Below are 15,757 nucleotides of genomic sequence, written 5' to 3' on the forward strand. Positions count from 1 at the left end.
GATGTTTTCGTGATGCACCTTTTCTTTACATAAAACTCTCTCTTATACCTGAGTCGCCGTGGATTTGTTTCTCCAAAGTACCTAGACTAATACACCTCCCAGTCACTGCTCTCAATGCCCTTCCAGACGCAGACAAGGCCGGCTGCCTACGGAGCAAAGAGCTCTTTATTTTGAACCCCAAACACAGGAGGAGGAATGGCAAACCCAAGCTCCCAGAGAGGCAGCTCTCTCTGAGCGCCTCAGAGTGCATACAAAACAAGTGTGGAAGATTTTCTTTGAGATCTCTTTCAAATACCTCACCCCGTTATCAAAGGGCGCAGGAGCAAGGCAGCTAAGTGCTTTCCCAAGACCGGAGTTCTTTCAAAGGGAAGAGGCCAAGGGAAGGCTCTTTACCCCAGCCCTGGCTGCAGGCCGAAAACAGCCAAGCAAGTTGCAAATGGGCTTAGAGACCTGAGATCAGGAGAGGCTGAGGGGACCTGCACCCTCCCCTGGGAGAAGGGACACACGCGGTCAGCTGTGCCCAGAGTTGAACTGCTGTGTGACTTTGGGCACTGCGTCCCCTCGCTCTGTGCTTTGTTGAAGGTATAAATGCTGATCTATGGGTTCCTTCCCTTAGAGCAGGGACCAAAGACAAGGAGGTCATGGAGGGAGAAGAAAGGAGTAGAGTGTCCCCCCTGAGTCCAGGAGGATGAGTGGCCTGGCACGAGGGTGGAGCATTTTACATAGTGATTCCTCGTCATCACCCTGCTCAGGGAAAAGTGCGTGTGGAGGGGAGTCCGCTTGTATGCACCTGGGAGCCCACATCTTCGGGGCAGCAGGCTCTGGCGTGGCTGTTGGCTGGACGGCAATCAAGGGAGAGAAAGTTGGTCTGAAAGCTCTCTGCGGGTGGTCCAGGAAGGTTTTCTGTGCACATGGCCATGAGGACCCAGGCGTAGAATCCACCCCAACAGGATATGCCAGAGGCCAGGATCTCCTCTCAGGCCCCACAGAGCCAAGACCCTGACCGGGCATCTCCATGGTTCCAGTCCAGAGGCAGCCCGAAGAGTTCCCGTGGCCTTAGTGCTTGTGGCTGCGGGGGGCGGGGGGTGGGGTGGGGTGGGGTGGGGGTGGACCAATTCTGGGCGGTTCACTGAGGCAGGGGAGAGACAGGGTCTGGTGGGAATCAGGCTCAAGGCAGGACCTCCTGGTTCTGGGCTGAGGTATGCCATCATCAGGGGACGGGGGTGTTAAGAAGTGAGGTGTTCCTCAGGCACTGAAACATCAGTAGATGCCCAGCTCCGTGTCAGCAAAGCCTGCTTCCCTGGGAGCCCCCACCAACACTTCACCGTTTCCTACACAGTGCTGCAAACACAGAGATGGCCTGCTCTCCTTCATTCTACTGAGTTTCCGGGTGGGGAAACTGCGGCTGAAGAGCTAGTTCCTCTGGTCCTGCTCTTGGTCCCAAGTGGTTCTGTCCTCCACTGTCCTGGCTGGTCATCCTGCCGATGGGCACACGGCTCAGGGCCACTGGCACTGTGCAGGTCAGGAAGTGTGTGGGCCGCACGCTGAGGCTGCAGAAGTGCCTGGGAGTTGGCAAGCCCAGGAATCCTGAGGCAAGTGGGGCTCACGTTTCCCCTGCAGCAGCAACAGGAGGCAGGGGCAGATGTACACCGACAGACTGCAGACAGACGCACATCCACCCAGGCTCCCAGGGCAATCTTCAGGGCAGGGACAAGGCTTTGGCGAGGCGGTTCCAGAACCAGGACTTGGTGCAGGGGTTAGTGTAGTCGCAGACAGTGATGAACCGCAGGATGCTGGGAAACTCCTTCTTCATCGCCTTGTACTTGATGGGAATCAGCCGCTTTTGGTGGGCGCCTGGAAGGCAATGGGCACTGTGCTGGCATCGAGCCCTAGTTTCACAGGGGAGGTACCAGCCCTCCTCTGATCAGGCACCCCTAGCACCCATTCACCCGAGGCCCACACACGTGGGTGTGCGGGGCTTCCTTGAGGTGGCATCCATAGTGCCCCATGAGAAAAGCCTGGCATCCTGCCCACCTTGCCAGGAGAAAGACAACTGGCATTCAGGCGGAACTAGGCTGAATTTACCTGGACAGAGACTGAGCGCAAACTTGGTCTGAAAGTCACATTCGTTGCTCTGTAGGTAATCGTCAGAGACAACCACCACCATCCGGCGACACCTAAGGGAGAAGGGGCAGGCTGTAGGTCCCGTAGCCATGAGCTCGGCACAGTCCCCGCCCCCACGGTGACACCTCCAGGGCCAGGCTGGATGCCCAGCATAAGGTTCCCTGGGCAGGGCTGCATGCACCCACCCGCTCACCCCCAGCCAACCTCTTCTCAATGAGCTCGCTGGCGATGGACCAGACGCAGGTGCCAGGCAGGACATCTCGGTCAGACACGCACAACTTTAGCCGGTAGTTGGTCTGCTCCAGCTGCTGGATCATCTCCTGCACAAACTGGATGTCGCTGGGGCAGTAGCAGATGAAGGCGTCAAAGCGCTCGGGCATTTGCCCTGGGGACAGAGCACAAAGGTGGTGGGCAGGGCTCCAAAGGGGGCGCAAGGGAGGAGCCCAGAGCAGGCCACTCTGGCCCTGGGCCCTCCATTCATCCTGAGATGACACTATTCAGAGAAAGTACCTGTCCCAGCAGAGGAAAACACTGAGGGCCCCTCCACACAACACCCCCCAATCAGGCCAATTGCACAATTGCTACCACCATCAGTTTCCAAACATTCTTTTTTCCACAGGGACTCCTTGACATCGTCTCCCTTTCACACACACCCACCCACTTTAGCCCCCTCCCCGCTCCAAGGGTCTTTTTATTGAAAATAACATATTTCTGCTGAAACACAACATAAAACTTTCGTAGGTGTTTTAGTTTCACCCCTCCGACCCTGGCACCCCACGTGGTCCCCACTCACCACACCCTCCTGAGGATGCCGCTGCTCTGAATTCAACACTGCCCTGATTGGGTCCTTACCTAGGGGGTCATCGAGCGTGGTGATGCCAGTGAGCTTTGCTGTCCGTGGGACACTGCTGTCTACAGCAGCCACCTGCAAGGGCTTCTCAGACTCCGCCTCCTGCTGCTTCAGCAGGTATTTCTGGCAATCCTCCTCTGTGGGGCAGAGAAGGGGCATGGCAGGTTCCCCAGAGATGCCCAACCCTCTCCTGACTGGCAGGATCCAGTCCCTGCTGGTACCTGGCTGTGATCTTCCCAAAGAAAAGTCTTGGCGACCTCGTTAGCCACTAACTCCTGGGTCTGGGTCTCTATCATCTGTTTGTTCCTCTTCCCCTTCCCAGGAGCCCTGAGAATGGCACCAGAGTCTCTTCATTCTAGGACCCTCCAAAAAAAGCCCCCAAAACACACACACACACACACACACACACACACACACCTAAACTTCTTGCCATTGAGTCGATGCCAACTAAGATCCGAAAGGGCAGGAGAGAATTAACTGTCCCTGTGGGTTTCTCCAGACGATATATCTTTACAGGAGTAGAGAGGCCCGGCTTTCTCCACCAGAGAGGCTGGTGATTTCGAACGACTGATCTTGCAATGAGCAACTGAACTGCTAACACTCCCGTGGCTCCTCACCGATGTGAGTAAGGAGCCCTGGTAAAGGAGTGGGTAAGGGGTTGGGCTGCTAAGAGAGAGGTCAATGGTTCAAACCCAATAGCTACTCCTTCCCCAGAGAAAGATGAGGCTTTCTGCTCCTGTCCTCGGAAACGCAAAGCGACAGTACAGTACTCCCCTGCCCTTAGCGTCACTATGAGTCAGATTCAACTCAGGGGGGCCCACAGGGGGGGGCCGAAGGGGGGATCGGGAGCGAGTTAACCAGGAGATGCAGTGGCCTACCTGTGGGCCCTGGAGCCTCACCTAACCTCACCTGAACTGACTTCCAAGCTAGTCAGCTACCCTTACCTACTCTACTGCCCCATCTCAACTTTCCTGACCCCTTGAATCAGACGTCTGGCGCTAAGGGCCTAAGCTATTCCCTGCCTCGCTCGCCTTTCACCCCCTTTCTCCGTCCCCATCATGTCCGGATATTGAAAAAGGGAACTGCCTTCCTGCGCAGTTCCTCTTCACCCGCTGCCTTCAGCCCCGCAGCCACGAAACAAGAGCCCCCCAGGTGTGGCTGGAGGCTGCCCCCCCATTCACATACACCCCCTGCTCCCACGCCCCACGCGGGCGCAGAGCCAGGACAGGGCGTCCTCACCTATGCTAGGTCCCAGCTCTTCCAGGACGTCTCGGCGGCCAAGCTTGGCCAGCAGCTCGAGCAGGCGGCCCACGGAGGCGTCGGGGCGGCCCTGCCAGTCGTCCAGCAGGCGCCCGGTGGGGTTGGGGTACGCCTGCAGCTGCCGGATCTCCAGGTACTCGAAGCCCAGCTCCTCGGCCAGCGCCGTCCAGTCGGCGGCCACCAGCGACTGCGCGTTTAGAAACAGCGACAGGCGGCGCCGCACGCGCACGTTGAGCGCGGCCAGGGGCACCGAGGAGACGCTGGGGGCGGCGGGCGAGCACCCAGCGCCGGGCCCTGCCGCAGCCATGGTGGGCCGCCGGGCGCCGTGGCGGAGCTGCGTCCGCCGGAGCTGTCTGTCCGTCTGGCGCTTCCTCCTTCGGAACGCTCCACCCCAGCTTTCGATTTCTCAGAAGCGCCGCCCGCCGGTCAGCGGGAGGGGAGGCGGGGCGCTCCTCCTCTGTGCGCATAAAGATTTAGGGGGGTAGAGGCCGGACAGCCAGCGGGGTGGCTCTTGCAATGTGTGAACAGGGAGCTCTCCCCAGGGATCTGGGAGCTCGAAGGCTCTGCCCTCCCAGGAAAAGAACTTTCCTTAGCAGGGGGCGGGGAATGAACAGAACAGGGGCCATGCCCTTGGGATCTGATAGAGGGGTTCATGATAGATGGGTGGGGCAAGGCGCCGGGTCTGCGTGGGGAACTCTATGGGGAATTCACAGTGCTGGTGGTGGGAGTATAGGGAGACACATTTGTGTGCGTAGAGGTGGAGGTGAGACTGGACATGGTTGTCAGGCCTCAGGACCTTAAAACTGTGGGGCTGGGCCTCACAGAGCGCCTTACTTCTGTGTAAACCTAGTAGCCCTCCTGGGTCTCAGAGGGCCTAGGCTTTGAGCATCAAAGAAGGCATTTTGCCTTGCTTTTTCTGAGAGTTAGGGAAGGCATAATCCTGAACTGGGGAGCCTTGATTTTCTTAGTCATTTAACAGATATTTATTGAGCACCTACTAAGTGTCAGTAGTTTGCAGACTCTGGGAATACAGGGGGCTGTTCTGCCCCTGGGGAGATCAGCCCAGTAGGGACACAAGTCCACAGTCCCACCTGAATTTTGAGAACCACTGAAGACTAGATATAACGCATTCAACACGAAGGGCAGAAGACCTGGTGAACTGCAGAAGGGCATCAAGAACATCAGACATGAAGAAAGCAAAAGGTCCACTTAAAAACCGGGAACGAAAAGATCGATATGATGTCAGAAGAGACTCTAAAACTTACTCTTGAACTTGGGGCAGCTAAAGGAAGGCATGATGACCTACAAGAGCTCAATAGAAAATGTGAAAAGGCAGCTCAAAAGGACAAAGTAAAATATTCTAATGTGCAAAGAACCGAGGCTATAAAACAAAAAAAGGAAGGACATGCTCAGAAGATGTCAAGCTGAAAGAACTGAAGGAAAACAAAGTCAAGCTTCAGCGTGCAATGTAAAAGATACGATGGGTAAAACATGAAATGGTGCAGGAGCATCAAAAGAATATGGAAGGAATCCGCACAGTCACTGTGTCAAAAAGAGCTGGTGGACCTTGAAGCAGTTCAAGAGGTAGCATATGCGCAAGAACCAAGGCTACTGAAGGAAGAAGTCCAAGCTGCCCTGAAGACAGGGAAACCAAGGCGCTGGCCCTGCCACAATACCAACTGAACTGTTTCTACGAGCAGATAAAGCGCTGGCAGCAGGCCCCTGGCTATGCCAAGACATCTGTAAGATCTCTGGCTGACTAGTTTCGGGTGTCAGATGGATCTTGGCTGAAAACAGAGAACACCAGAAAGATATTTTATTGATTATAAAAAGGCATTGGGCACTGTGGATCATAACAAACTGTGTATAGTATTGAGAAGAATGGGACTTTCAGAACTGCTGTCCGCATGGCTGGCAGTTCGAAATCACCAGTAACTCCGAGGGCGAAAGTCTGGGCTTTCGGTTCCCACGGACAGTTCCAGTCTTGGAAACCCACAGAAGGTTGCTATGAGTCATCATTGACTCAATGGCAATGAGTTGGGCTTTTGGTGTTTTAGTTTTCATTGTGTTCCTGTGGAACCTGTATATAGTGGAGCCCTGGTGGCATAGTGTTTACGAGCTGAGCTGCAGTCCATGAAGTCAGCAGTTCAAAACCAGCAGCCGCTTCATGGGAGACAGACAGGGCTTTTGTCTCCACGGTAGTGAGTTTGGTTTGGGTTGGAACCTGTTTATAGATCAAGAGACAGCCGTTCAAACAGAACAAGGAAACACTACCTGGTTTAAATTCAGGAACGGTGCGTGTCAGGGTTGTACCCTTTCACCATCCCTATTTAGTCTGTGTATCGAAACAAAAATGGGAGAAGCTGGTATGAAGGTATGAAGAAGAATGTGGGATCAGAATTGGAGGAAGGCTTACTAACACCCTGCAAATGACACAACCTTGCTGTTAAAAGTGAGAACTTTAAGCATTTCCTGATGAAAATTAAAGACTGCAGCCTTCAGTATGGATTGTAAATCAATGTGCAGAAAGCCAAACTTCTCGTGATGGGGCCATTAGACAACGTCATGATAAACGGGAAAAAATAGATGTGGTCAAGGATTTAATTTTGCTTAGATCCACAGCCAATGCCCGTGGAAGCAGTAGTCAATAAATGAGACTATGTATTGCATTGGACAAATCAGTTACACAAGGCCTGTTTAAAGTGCTGAAGCGCAAGGATGTCACTTTGAGGACTGAGGTGCCCCTGATTCAAGTTATGGTGTTTTAAGTCACATCATATGCTTGGCATTGAATAAGGAAGAGCAAAGAAGACGCGATGCATTTGAGTGACGGTGCTGGCGAAGACTCTTGAGAGTACCAGGGACTGCCAAAAGAACAAACAGATCTGTCCTGGAAGAAGTACAGCCAGAAGGCTCCTCGAAAGCGAGTATGACCAGACTTCATCTCCCTGTACTTCGGACTTGTTATCAGGAGAGACCAGTGTCTGGGAAAGGCTATCATGCGTGGTGAAGTAGAGCAACCGGGAAAAAGAAGACCTTGGACAAGATGGATTGACACAGTGGTTGTAGCAATGGGCTCACACTTCACAATTGTGAGGATGGCACAGGACCGGTCGCTGCAGATTCGGAGTTGACTTGATGGCATCTAACAAAAACAAACTTGGCATTTCAAGTGAGTGTGAACTTGGTAAAAATAAGTGTGTGATGCTCCCTCTTCAGTTAGGAAGCTTGTCATACCACCCTAGCCCCGGAACCCCATATCCCTTCAGTTTGGTCGAAACACTTTCCACAGACTTAGTTTGTTCCTTCAACTTTGATGCCGGCGACCTTAGGGCGGTTTTGAAAGCAAAGTGCCCCTCCTTCTGCTCCCAGCCGTGGGCGGCTCTAGGCGGGCCCGCCTTCCCGTAGCAGACGCGTCAAGACGTCCTGCAAAGGCTCCTAGGACACGGTCTGACTTTCCGCGAAAGGATGGGCTTGAAGAGGGAGGAAAAAAAAACCTTTCTGGTCTGCGTGCGTGGGCGGAGCTTCAGGAGAGTACAGCTCCTGGTTGGTGGTAGTAGGTTACAGCAGGCGGGGCTTAAGTGGGAAGAGCGGTACTACGGCGCGCTGGTTGGCTACGGTGGGAGATGGGCGGGGCTCCGGGAGTAAAGGTCGTGTCCGTGGAGCGAGGCTGTTTTGGTGGCTGAAGATCTGCGCCTGCGCGGGTCGTAGTCTGTTTCGACGTTGTGTGCAGAGCGTTGTGACTTGTCTAAGCGGCGGTGCGACGCGATGCGGAGGCTGCAAGTGGTGCTGGGCCACCTGAAGGGCCAGCCCGATTCGGACGCGGTACCTGCGCTGCAAGCTGCAAGCTGCTTGAGCGCCGCCCCTCAGGCCTCGGCCGGAGATGTGGTTGTGGTACATGGACGGCGCACCGCCATTGGCCGAGGGGCCCGCGGTGGCTTTAAGGTACGCCCCCTCGGTCTTGGCTTTGGGGGGGTGAGGAGGCCAGGGCGGGGTGGGGGGGGGGTGTCGTTTGGTCCAAGTCGCTCTGCCCTGGAGTAGTGCCTGCTCTGTGCCACCCTGGGGTAAGGTTTGGGGAGAGGGACCTCTGACCCCGTGCACCGTGTGCTGGGGGGGTCACCGCGCTTCCCACCGCAGGACACCACCCCGGATGAGCTTCTCTCCGCTGTCATGACCGCTGTGCTCCAGGACGTCAAGCTGAGACCCGCGGAGCTGGGGGACATCTGTGTGGGTGAGCGCGCCACCCTGGGGCTGGCCAGTGCCGCCTCCCTGTTTCTCAACGCCCTGCTCTCGCACTTCCCACGCCCGTGCTTTCACGGTGGGGAACATCGGGGTGTACTGCACAGTTTCATTAAACCACCTTTGTAGAGCCAGACTTCACAGCCTCCTCCCCACCCCACCCGCCCATTCTGGCTGTCCCGCAGGCACATTGTGTCTGATAAGTTTGCTATAAAGCGGAGATCCCAAGTGCCATTGGCTTGAAAGACCGAGTCTGGACACTAGCAGGCAGACCAGTGGTCTGCCCTGTACTCTGTCCATAGGGTGGATTTCTGAGACCGCAGATCTCTACGGTGGCACACCACCTCGTCTTTCTCCCTAGTGTGTTCGAACCTTCCACCTTGTAGTTAGCAGCCAAATGCCTCACCCACAGAGCACGCTCGTTACAACAGGAAGGCGACAGGTGGAGAAACGGAGACCTTGGAAATTCACAGCAAAGCTAGGATCTGACCTTCCCCTCCAACCCTTTCCCCACCTTTGACCTCAATAAAGCAGCATAACACATGACTAGCCTCAGAAAAACAGGGGCCACCCCAAATCAGAATCACTGACACAGCACCACCTGTGGGCCCGGGAGGTATGGTTTCAGAAAGCCATTTCCTCACTGGACAAGTTCTGTTATTTGGCAAGTGTTGCATTCTTTCCGTGAAGTCCTGGGTGTCACCTGGAAGAGGCAGGACACTGGGTCAGTCTGCCCTGATTTGAAGCAGCAAGGTGGGTGGGTAGGTGAGCTGGGAGCCTTCAAGCCAGGAGAAGCTGCTGCCTGCTAGTAGCTTGCCCAGGTTCCGGGGCCCCTGAAATTCGAGTCTCCAGTGAGCCTACCCAAGCCTGAAGACAGATTTGAAATGCCACCCCCCACCATGGCCCCCTTCTTTAGTGGTCACAGCAGTACCTTGGTTCTCAGCATGTGGTCTGCCACTGAATAAAGGTTTGTTGTCCACAGGAAATGTGCTTCAGCCAGGGGCCGGGGCAATCATGGCTCGAATTGCTCAGTTTCTGAGGTAAACTTCTCTAGTTCTAGCTCTGGACTGCTCACTTCACTCTTGATGGGAGGTCAGGGAGCGCAGCTTGTGGGTGGGGGAGGAAACAGGGTCTTCAGGATCACTCTGGGCTGGACTCAACCTTTCCCCTACTTTCTGTGTTCCTAGGCCCTGAGCCAGGGCACACAGGGTGCTTGGGGCTGGAGCCAAAGCTCCTGTGATGCTGGGTTTAGCCAGTCAGCCTGTAGCTTTGGCTGCTCCAAGCGGACCTTGTTCTCTGCAGGCCATTAACCTCATAGGTTTGCTGAAGAGGACTTTGACATTTTTTTCTCTTGATTTTTCAAGCTGTGATCTTTAGGCACATCCCATCAGCCGGGACCTGGGGACAGGACAAGCAGGGGTAGGGGTGGGGGGAGCGCTCTAACAGTCCTGGTGACCTTGCCCTTATAATAGTGGTCAGGTTGGGGGACTGCATTCTTTTCTTGTGCAGACTTAAGAGACACCTAGCCTTCTACTTCCAGCATCATGGAGAAGAAAGAATAGGAACGCTGGCTCATGAAGGAACAGAAAAACCAAAACAGTGTTCTAAAAGCTGTGAGAGATTCAGGCTTCTTAACCAGCCGTTCAAGGTCTCCCATATTCTGGTTCTATCTAGACTTTCTTTCTGGTCTCACCTAGCTCTTTACCAGCTCTGACTGCCTGCTGCGCTCCCCACCCTCATCATTAGGTTCCCACTACCCTCTCCCCCCGAGTGCCCCCACTTCGTCTATGCCCTTAGTAAATCTTATCCAAACATATCGTTAGTGTTCTGTCCTGACTTCCTGGAGTCCCCGGTCTTCACATGAAAGCCCCTTCCTCTCTGCTAGGTAGCCATGTGCCGCCTGGTGACAGGCCATTGTGGTCTTCCCTTCGTCCAGACCCTGCCGGGTGATTCATTTTCTCTGTGTTGGTTGGTCTGCCGCAGGGTAGGGGCAGCCCTGAGTGTATGTTGGCACCCCTGGGGAGGGGGATGCTTAGTGACCGTTGTTGGGTGGGTTGGGGGAAAGGTGCTAACTAGGAAGGAGGGAGCTGGGAGACATGGGAAGGGCTGGCCAGGCCGCACAGCCCAGGAGGCTGTCCACCTGAGGCTGACTCCGCAACTCTGTCTGGGGCACGAGACCAAGGGCTCCCAAGGCTGGCAGCACAACAGAGTCACCAGGGCGCTGACACCCCTGAGGTTCTATGGCCAAGGGCCCGATGGGGAGGAGTGCCGAGCACCCAGATTTCTCCAGGGCTCCTTTGGCCAGGCAGGTTACATGGGTAGGGCAGCCCCCAGCAGCTCCCAGGACTGGTACCAGTGTGAGGGGCAGGGTGTGGGGGCGGATACCCACCAGGATACCCACCCATCAGGGCTCTTCATCCAGGTGGGAACAGGCTGATGCAGAGAATTGGGTCAAAACCCAGTAGCTGAGGGGCGGGGGTGCTCTTTGGCCTCATAGCATTAGATAGTTCTGTTGCTCTGTTCCAGCAACAAGCCCTGCTCTCTATACTTTGGGGGGATGTTTTTCATTCTTGAATCTCCGAAGGGGAGAGAGTAAAGGATCCCTATGGTGCAAATCACCTTCCTAGCCTTGGGGCTGGGTTGACCTTGGTAGGGAGATTCATTCACAGGATGGCGTGTACTTCTGGGTCCTGGAGAGCGAGTGCTCTCAGAGCTGGGATCTGCGCAGAGCTGGTTTGGAGTGTGACAGGGTTGCAGGCGGGGACGTGGGGAGAGGCTTGACCAGGAGCATGAGAGCCTCGGGGGTGGGGTGGGGGGGGGGACTCACACTGCTGTCTCCCCTTGTTTCCAGTGACATCCCAGAGACTGTGCCTTTGTCCACTGTCAACAGACAGTGTTCGTCTGGGCTGCAGGCAGTGGCCAGCATAGCCGGTAAGTTGTGGCTGGGTGGGGGCCCACAGCCTGGCCTCAGTCCTAGCCCCCTGTGTGTGCTGAAAAATCTGCTCTCCAAGGGGTGAGCAGGGGGATTAAGGAGAGGACTGACCACAGAAGGAGCACCCCTTGTCAGGGGCCCTTCTGGGGCTTCCATCTCTGAGGCTGAGCCCCCCCGAGAATCCAGGTGGGGTAGATGCCACTGCTCCCCAAACCGACAGCCTGTGGTGGAGGATGTTTATGAAATGCTTTGTTACAGGTGGCATCAGAAATGGATGTTATGACATTGGCATGGCCTGTGGGTAAGAACTTTCTGCCAGAGCTTATTTACCAACCTATGACCATGAAACTCATTTTCGTCTCCTGAGTTTTGGGGGGCACCCTGGTGGCACAGCAGTTAAAGCCCTTGCCTGCTAACCTACAGGCTGACCATGTGCATCTACCAGTGCCCCTCGGGAGAAAGGTGGGGCTGCCTGCTTTCATGGCGATGTACAGCCCCGGGCCCTGTCATGCAGGGTCGCTGGAAGCCTCAATGGAACCAACTCACACGCAGGAGCTTGCTTTGGGGCTTGGGGTGTGTCCTCAAGCCACGATTTCAGGGTTCCCCTCCACCCATCTAGGCTGCTGTCTAGGAGTGAGTTTCTACAAATGCAGCTTCGCTGGGTGCGCGGTTCCGACGGCTCATAGATCTCAGCGTGAACAGGGAAGGGGAGTTGGCCTTTAAGAACTTCCTTCTTGAAACTGTTGGGCTAGAAAATGTGGGCAGGCACTTGAGAACACACAGCACCTGGGTTTCCATCTGTGGCTGGCACTCTATGCAATGCTGCTGGGCTAGCAGCTGGTTTGGGGTCCCTAAAACCAGGGCAGAGGTCGATGATAGCATTTCTTCGTTCATTTTGCCTCTCTGGCCCAGGTTCCCCAAGTGGGTGATACAGTTCATTCCCCTGCCTCCCCCCTCCTCCCACCACTGTAAAAGCAGATACCTACACTTTATCGTGAAGTATGGACGATAGTACTTTTCATTTCTAAGGCGGTTGCTTAGCAATTTTTTTTTCCCCCCTGAAAAGTTTCAAGTGAGTTTGGGAACCTTTCCTTCAGCCCCTGCTGTAATTCCAGGGTGGAAACTTCTGGCTGGGTTCTGAGGGGCAAGGTCACTTCCACCCAGGCCATCTGTCCACAGCCGCAGGGGCTGCCCTGGGCAGCCTCTAGGGAAGGGAGCTCTGAGCCCAGACCGGCAGACGTCTGGTTGGAAATGGGAGCAGCCTGGGCTTGCTGAGAGTTCCTCTCCATTCCTTTGATTATTCTTTGTAGCTGGAAGCATTGCTGGAAATATCACCCGCCTCAGGCCTTGCTTGCGTAAATGTGGCTCAGACCACACGGTGGGAACTTTGGCCAGGCAAGGGCCACTGCTCAGCCTGCCCCTCTGATTTGCTTCATGTTTCTGTCTTCCTTCCTGCAGCGGGTGCCTTGAGGACTGGCGTCTTCTGGAGTTTCTTACAGGGAGTCTGAGTCCCCAAACAGGTTCAGGACCGTGGGACAAGATATTAAGGGTCGGTGCTGAGACCGACATGTGAAGCGATGTAGCCCAGGGAGTCCCCACTGGCTGGGTGACAGTGGAGAAGCTTCTTGGCCTCTGTGTCGTGTCTCCTGTCGATATGAGAGGGACACCTGCCTCAGCCCTGTAGGAGCTAATGGGAAGATTAAGTGGAGTAACAGTAGCTAACACTGCCCGGGTGCTTGTCGTTTGGGGGACCCTGTGCGAAGCCCTCTAGTTCATGGAGGAGTTGAACGCATCACTGCCATAGTAGAAGCACTCAGGCACCCACGGCCTCGGCCATTCTCAGAGGCCCTGTGGTCTGCCAGATCCTCTGAGCACACTGCCATCCTTAGGCCCCTTCTTGTCTGTGGAGGTCAGGCTGCTCTCCGATCTAGAGCTCCATGTTTCCTTCAGGAGGATGTGCCTCCTCCCCACTCTGAACTTGGGGCTCCCGAGGACGAGGCATTGTGGATGTCCAGTGGAGGGCTCAGGAAGGCTTTCCTTGGGCTCAGAAGCAATGGGTAGACAAGCTTGGTCCTGCCCCAGGGCTGTGCAGTGCTCTGTCCCCGCACCCTGCTCTCCAACCCTGCCTTGCTGGCCAAGGATCTGTTGGTGGCTCCCAGATGGCCTACTGGATTCCCTAAGGGCTCCCCCCAGCACTTGGCAGACACCCAGCGATTCCTGGGGAGCCTTAGCAGCACACCCCTCCTCCTCCCCTCCTCAGAGTGGAGTCCATGTCCTTGGCTGACAGAGGGAACCCTGGAAACATTACTTCGCGTTTGGTGGAAAAGGAGAAGGCCCGAGACTGTCTGATACCTATGGGGTGAGTGCCCCCGCCCCTGGCTTGGTGTGCTCACTCCGGGCCTACCTAGAGCAGGACTGGCCACCTCTGGAGGCAGGGCCAAGCCCTGGCCTGCTGCTTATGGGTGCGACACTCGATGCTGCCCATGACTTCTATTTCCTGAGGCCTCTGAACGTCCAACCACGGCCCAGCCTGTCATTCCCACACCAAGGAGCTATCTGTCCTAGGAGGGCTGATGGCAGCTATACCCCCAAAGCCTTGGAAGACCTAGAAAGTGGAGAAGGAAATGGAGCTTTTGATGACTGGCCCTGCCAGTGGGGAGATTTGCAGATGGGAAAGCAAACGTTTGCTGCATCTACAGCGTCCTAGCTCGGTGGCAGTGGCCCTGAGTGTGGGCCGCTCCCAGGGATGTGAGGCGATTGGAAGCTCAGAGGGGCACTGCCTCGGCTGCCCCCACAGCCAGACCCTGTCTCTGGGGAGTGGCTGGAAGGCCTAGCTGTGGATTAGGGTTGGCTCCAACCAAGGGGAGCAGAAAGCCTAGATAGATCCTGTCTGGAGGGGTCATCTCCTGGAGGTACAGGGAAGCTGGCCATTTGCATGCCAACTCATCTCTTCTTGTGCCCCTCATCAAACCCAGCAAACACCCACCTCGGCACACGCCCTTCACCCATGCAGGCCATTCTCCCTCAGGATGAGCTAGTGCTGGCAATTCCCTATCTGTGCCCCTACATCCCACCCTGTGTGGTGTCTGTTCCCTAGGATAACCTCGGAGAATGTGGCTGAGCGGTTTGGCATTTCCCGGGAGAAGCAGGATACCTTTGCGCTGGCTTCCCAGCAGAAGTGAGTGATGCTGGGCTGAGTGTTGAAAGGACTGCAGATGAGGCTTTGGGGCTGACCCAAGGGGAAAGCTGGGCAGGGAAGGGTTCCCAAGCCTGTGTCCCCTAGGGGAGAGGGCAGGGCCACTGTGGGCGGGAAGCACCTCCATAGCCTGTTATTGTCTGTCCACCGTGAGTGTCTTTTAACTACCTCGGCCTCCAGTTCCCTGTCACTGGGGCCCTCATGGGGGCCAGGGCTCTCTTCTCTGGCTGGCTGGGGTTTGGTGTGTGGGGCCAGCAATACCAGGGACCCCAGCATCTAGTTTCTGACCCACACCTGGGCCAGCGGTCGCCTCCCAACTCCGGGTGCTCAGGCCTTTGGGTGGGGCAGGCTGAGACTGGCAAGGTCGAACCCCTGAGGAGCTTTCCTGAGGGAACAGGTGTCCCTCTGCACCCAGAGGAACCATCACTTCCCAGTCCTTTCCTCTCCTTGGTGGGTGGGAATGACCCCCACCTGAAGATCTGGGGCTGGTGGCGCAGGCCGGAGTCTGAACCCAGCTGTCTGTGGGGCTGGCAGGGCAGCCAGAGCCCAGAGCAAGGGCTGCTTCCAGGCTGAGATTGTGCCGTTGACCACCACGGTCCGAGACGACAAGGGCACCGAGAGGCGCGTCACCGTGGTCCAGGATGAGGGCATCCGTGCCAACACCACCCTGGAGGGCCTGGCCAAACTGAAGCCTGCCTTCAAGCAGGGCGGCTCCACCACAGCCGGTGAGGCGGGGTTGCGGATGGGCCAGGGTTGCATAAGGTGTTCTCTTTGGGGAGCCTGGAGCACAGCTCAGCCCTGCCGTTTACCCCTAGGAAACTCTAGCCAGGTGAGTGATGGGGCCGCTGCCCTCCTGCTGGCCCGAAGGTCCAAGGCTGAAGAGTTGGGCCTTCCCATCCTTGGGGTCCTGAGGTCCTACGCGGTGGTCGGGGTCCCACCTGATGTCATGGGCATTGGTCCTGCCTATGCCATCCCTGTAGCTCTGCAGAAAGCAGGTGAGATGGCACCTTCATACCTTCTACCTGGGTCCCTCTCCTGTTTTGCATGCGTTGCTGTGGGGTGGGGACAGATGCTAGGGTGGCCTTGAGTGCGCTGCAGGGTAGAGTGGGACAGGCCAGCACCCTAGCCCCAAGTCTGTGATGATCCCACCCCGGCA

The 15,757-nt window shown here is 56.0% G+C and overlaps 2 protein-coding genes and 1 long non-coding RNA gene across 3 annotated transcripts in view; 1 reads left to right on the forward strand and 2 right to left on the reverse strand.

The window, feature by feature from the left end:
* Window positions 1-1,088: 1,088 nt before the first annotated feature.
* On the reverse strand, window positions 1,089-4,541 carry MYD88 (MYD88 innate immune signal transduction adaptor). Its single transcript, XM_004704076.2, has 5 exons — window positions 4,214-4,541; window positions 2,977-3,111; window positions 2,329-2,509; window positions 2,086-2,177; window positions 1,089-1,854 (listed from the first exon to the last, which is right to left on the reverse strand). Exons 1-5 carry the CDS (start codon window positions 4,539-4,541, stop codon window positions 1,700-1,702), a joined length of 891 nt encoding a protein of 296 aa, XP_004704133.1. The 3' UTR covers window positions 1,089-1,699.
* A 3,378-nt stretch (window positions 4,542-7,919) lies between these two features.
* Window positions 7,920-15,757, forward strand: part of ACAA1 (acetyl-CoA acyltransferase 1) — an 8,801-nt gene continuing 963 nt past the window's right edge. The window contains exons 1-9 of the mRNA XM_004704074.2: window positions 7,920-8,179; window positions 8,372-8,465; window positions 9,456-9,513; window positions 11,325-11,404; window positions 11,664-11,706; window positions 13,666-13,764; window positions 14,503-14,583; window positions 15,136-15,326; window positions 15,417-15,596. Coding sequence (XP_004704131.1) covers window positions 8,003-8,179; window positions 8,372-8,465; window positions 9,456-9,513; window positions 11,325-11,404; window positions 11,664-11,706; window positions 13,666-13,764; window positions 14,503-14,583; window positions 15,136-15,326; window positions 15,417-15,596 — 1,003 coding nt within the window. The 5' untranslated portion in view covers window positions 7,920-8,002. The remainder of the gene's footprint in view (window positions 8,180-8,371; window positions 8,466-9,455; window positions 9,514-11,324; window positions 11,405-11,663; window positions 11,707-13,665; window positions 13,765-14,502; window positions 14,584-15,135; window positions 15,327-15,416; window positions 15,597-15,757) is intronic.
* On the reverse strand, window positions 9,093-9,545 carry LOC123522516. Its single transcript, XR_006680775.1, has 2 exons — window positions 9,405-9,545; window positions 9,093-9,176 (listed from the first exon to the last, which is right to left on the reverse strand). It is a non-coding gene; the product is annotated as an uncharacterized LOC123522516 (long non-coding RNA).

The sequence above is a fragment of the Echinops telfairi genome, unplaced genomic scaffold, assembly GCF_000313985.2.
Source record: "Echinops telfairi isolate 266 unplaced genomic scaffold, ASM31398v2 ScPeMD7_7420;HRSCAF=8458, whole genome shotgun sequence".
NCBI classification, from domain to species: Eukaryota; Metazoa; Chordata; class Mammalia; order Afrosoricida; family Tenrecidae; genus Echinops; species Echinops telfairi.

Coding starts and splice junctions, on each gene's coding strand:
- MYD88 (XM_004704076.2), bottom strand. CDS start 4,541: ATGGCTGCGGCAGGGCCCGGCGCTGGGTGCTCGCCCGCCGCCCCCAGC. Junction 3,112..4,213: donor AGAGCTGGGACCTAGCATAG/GTGAGGACGCCC, acceptor TCTGCCCCACAG/AGGAGGATTGCCAGAAATAC. Junction 2,510..2,976: donor CACGCTCGATGACCCCCTAG/GTAAGGACCCAA, acceptor CTCTGTCCCCAG/GGCAAATGCCCGAGCGCTTT.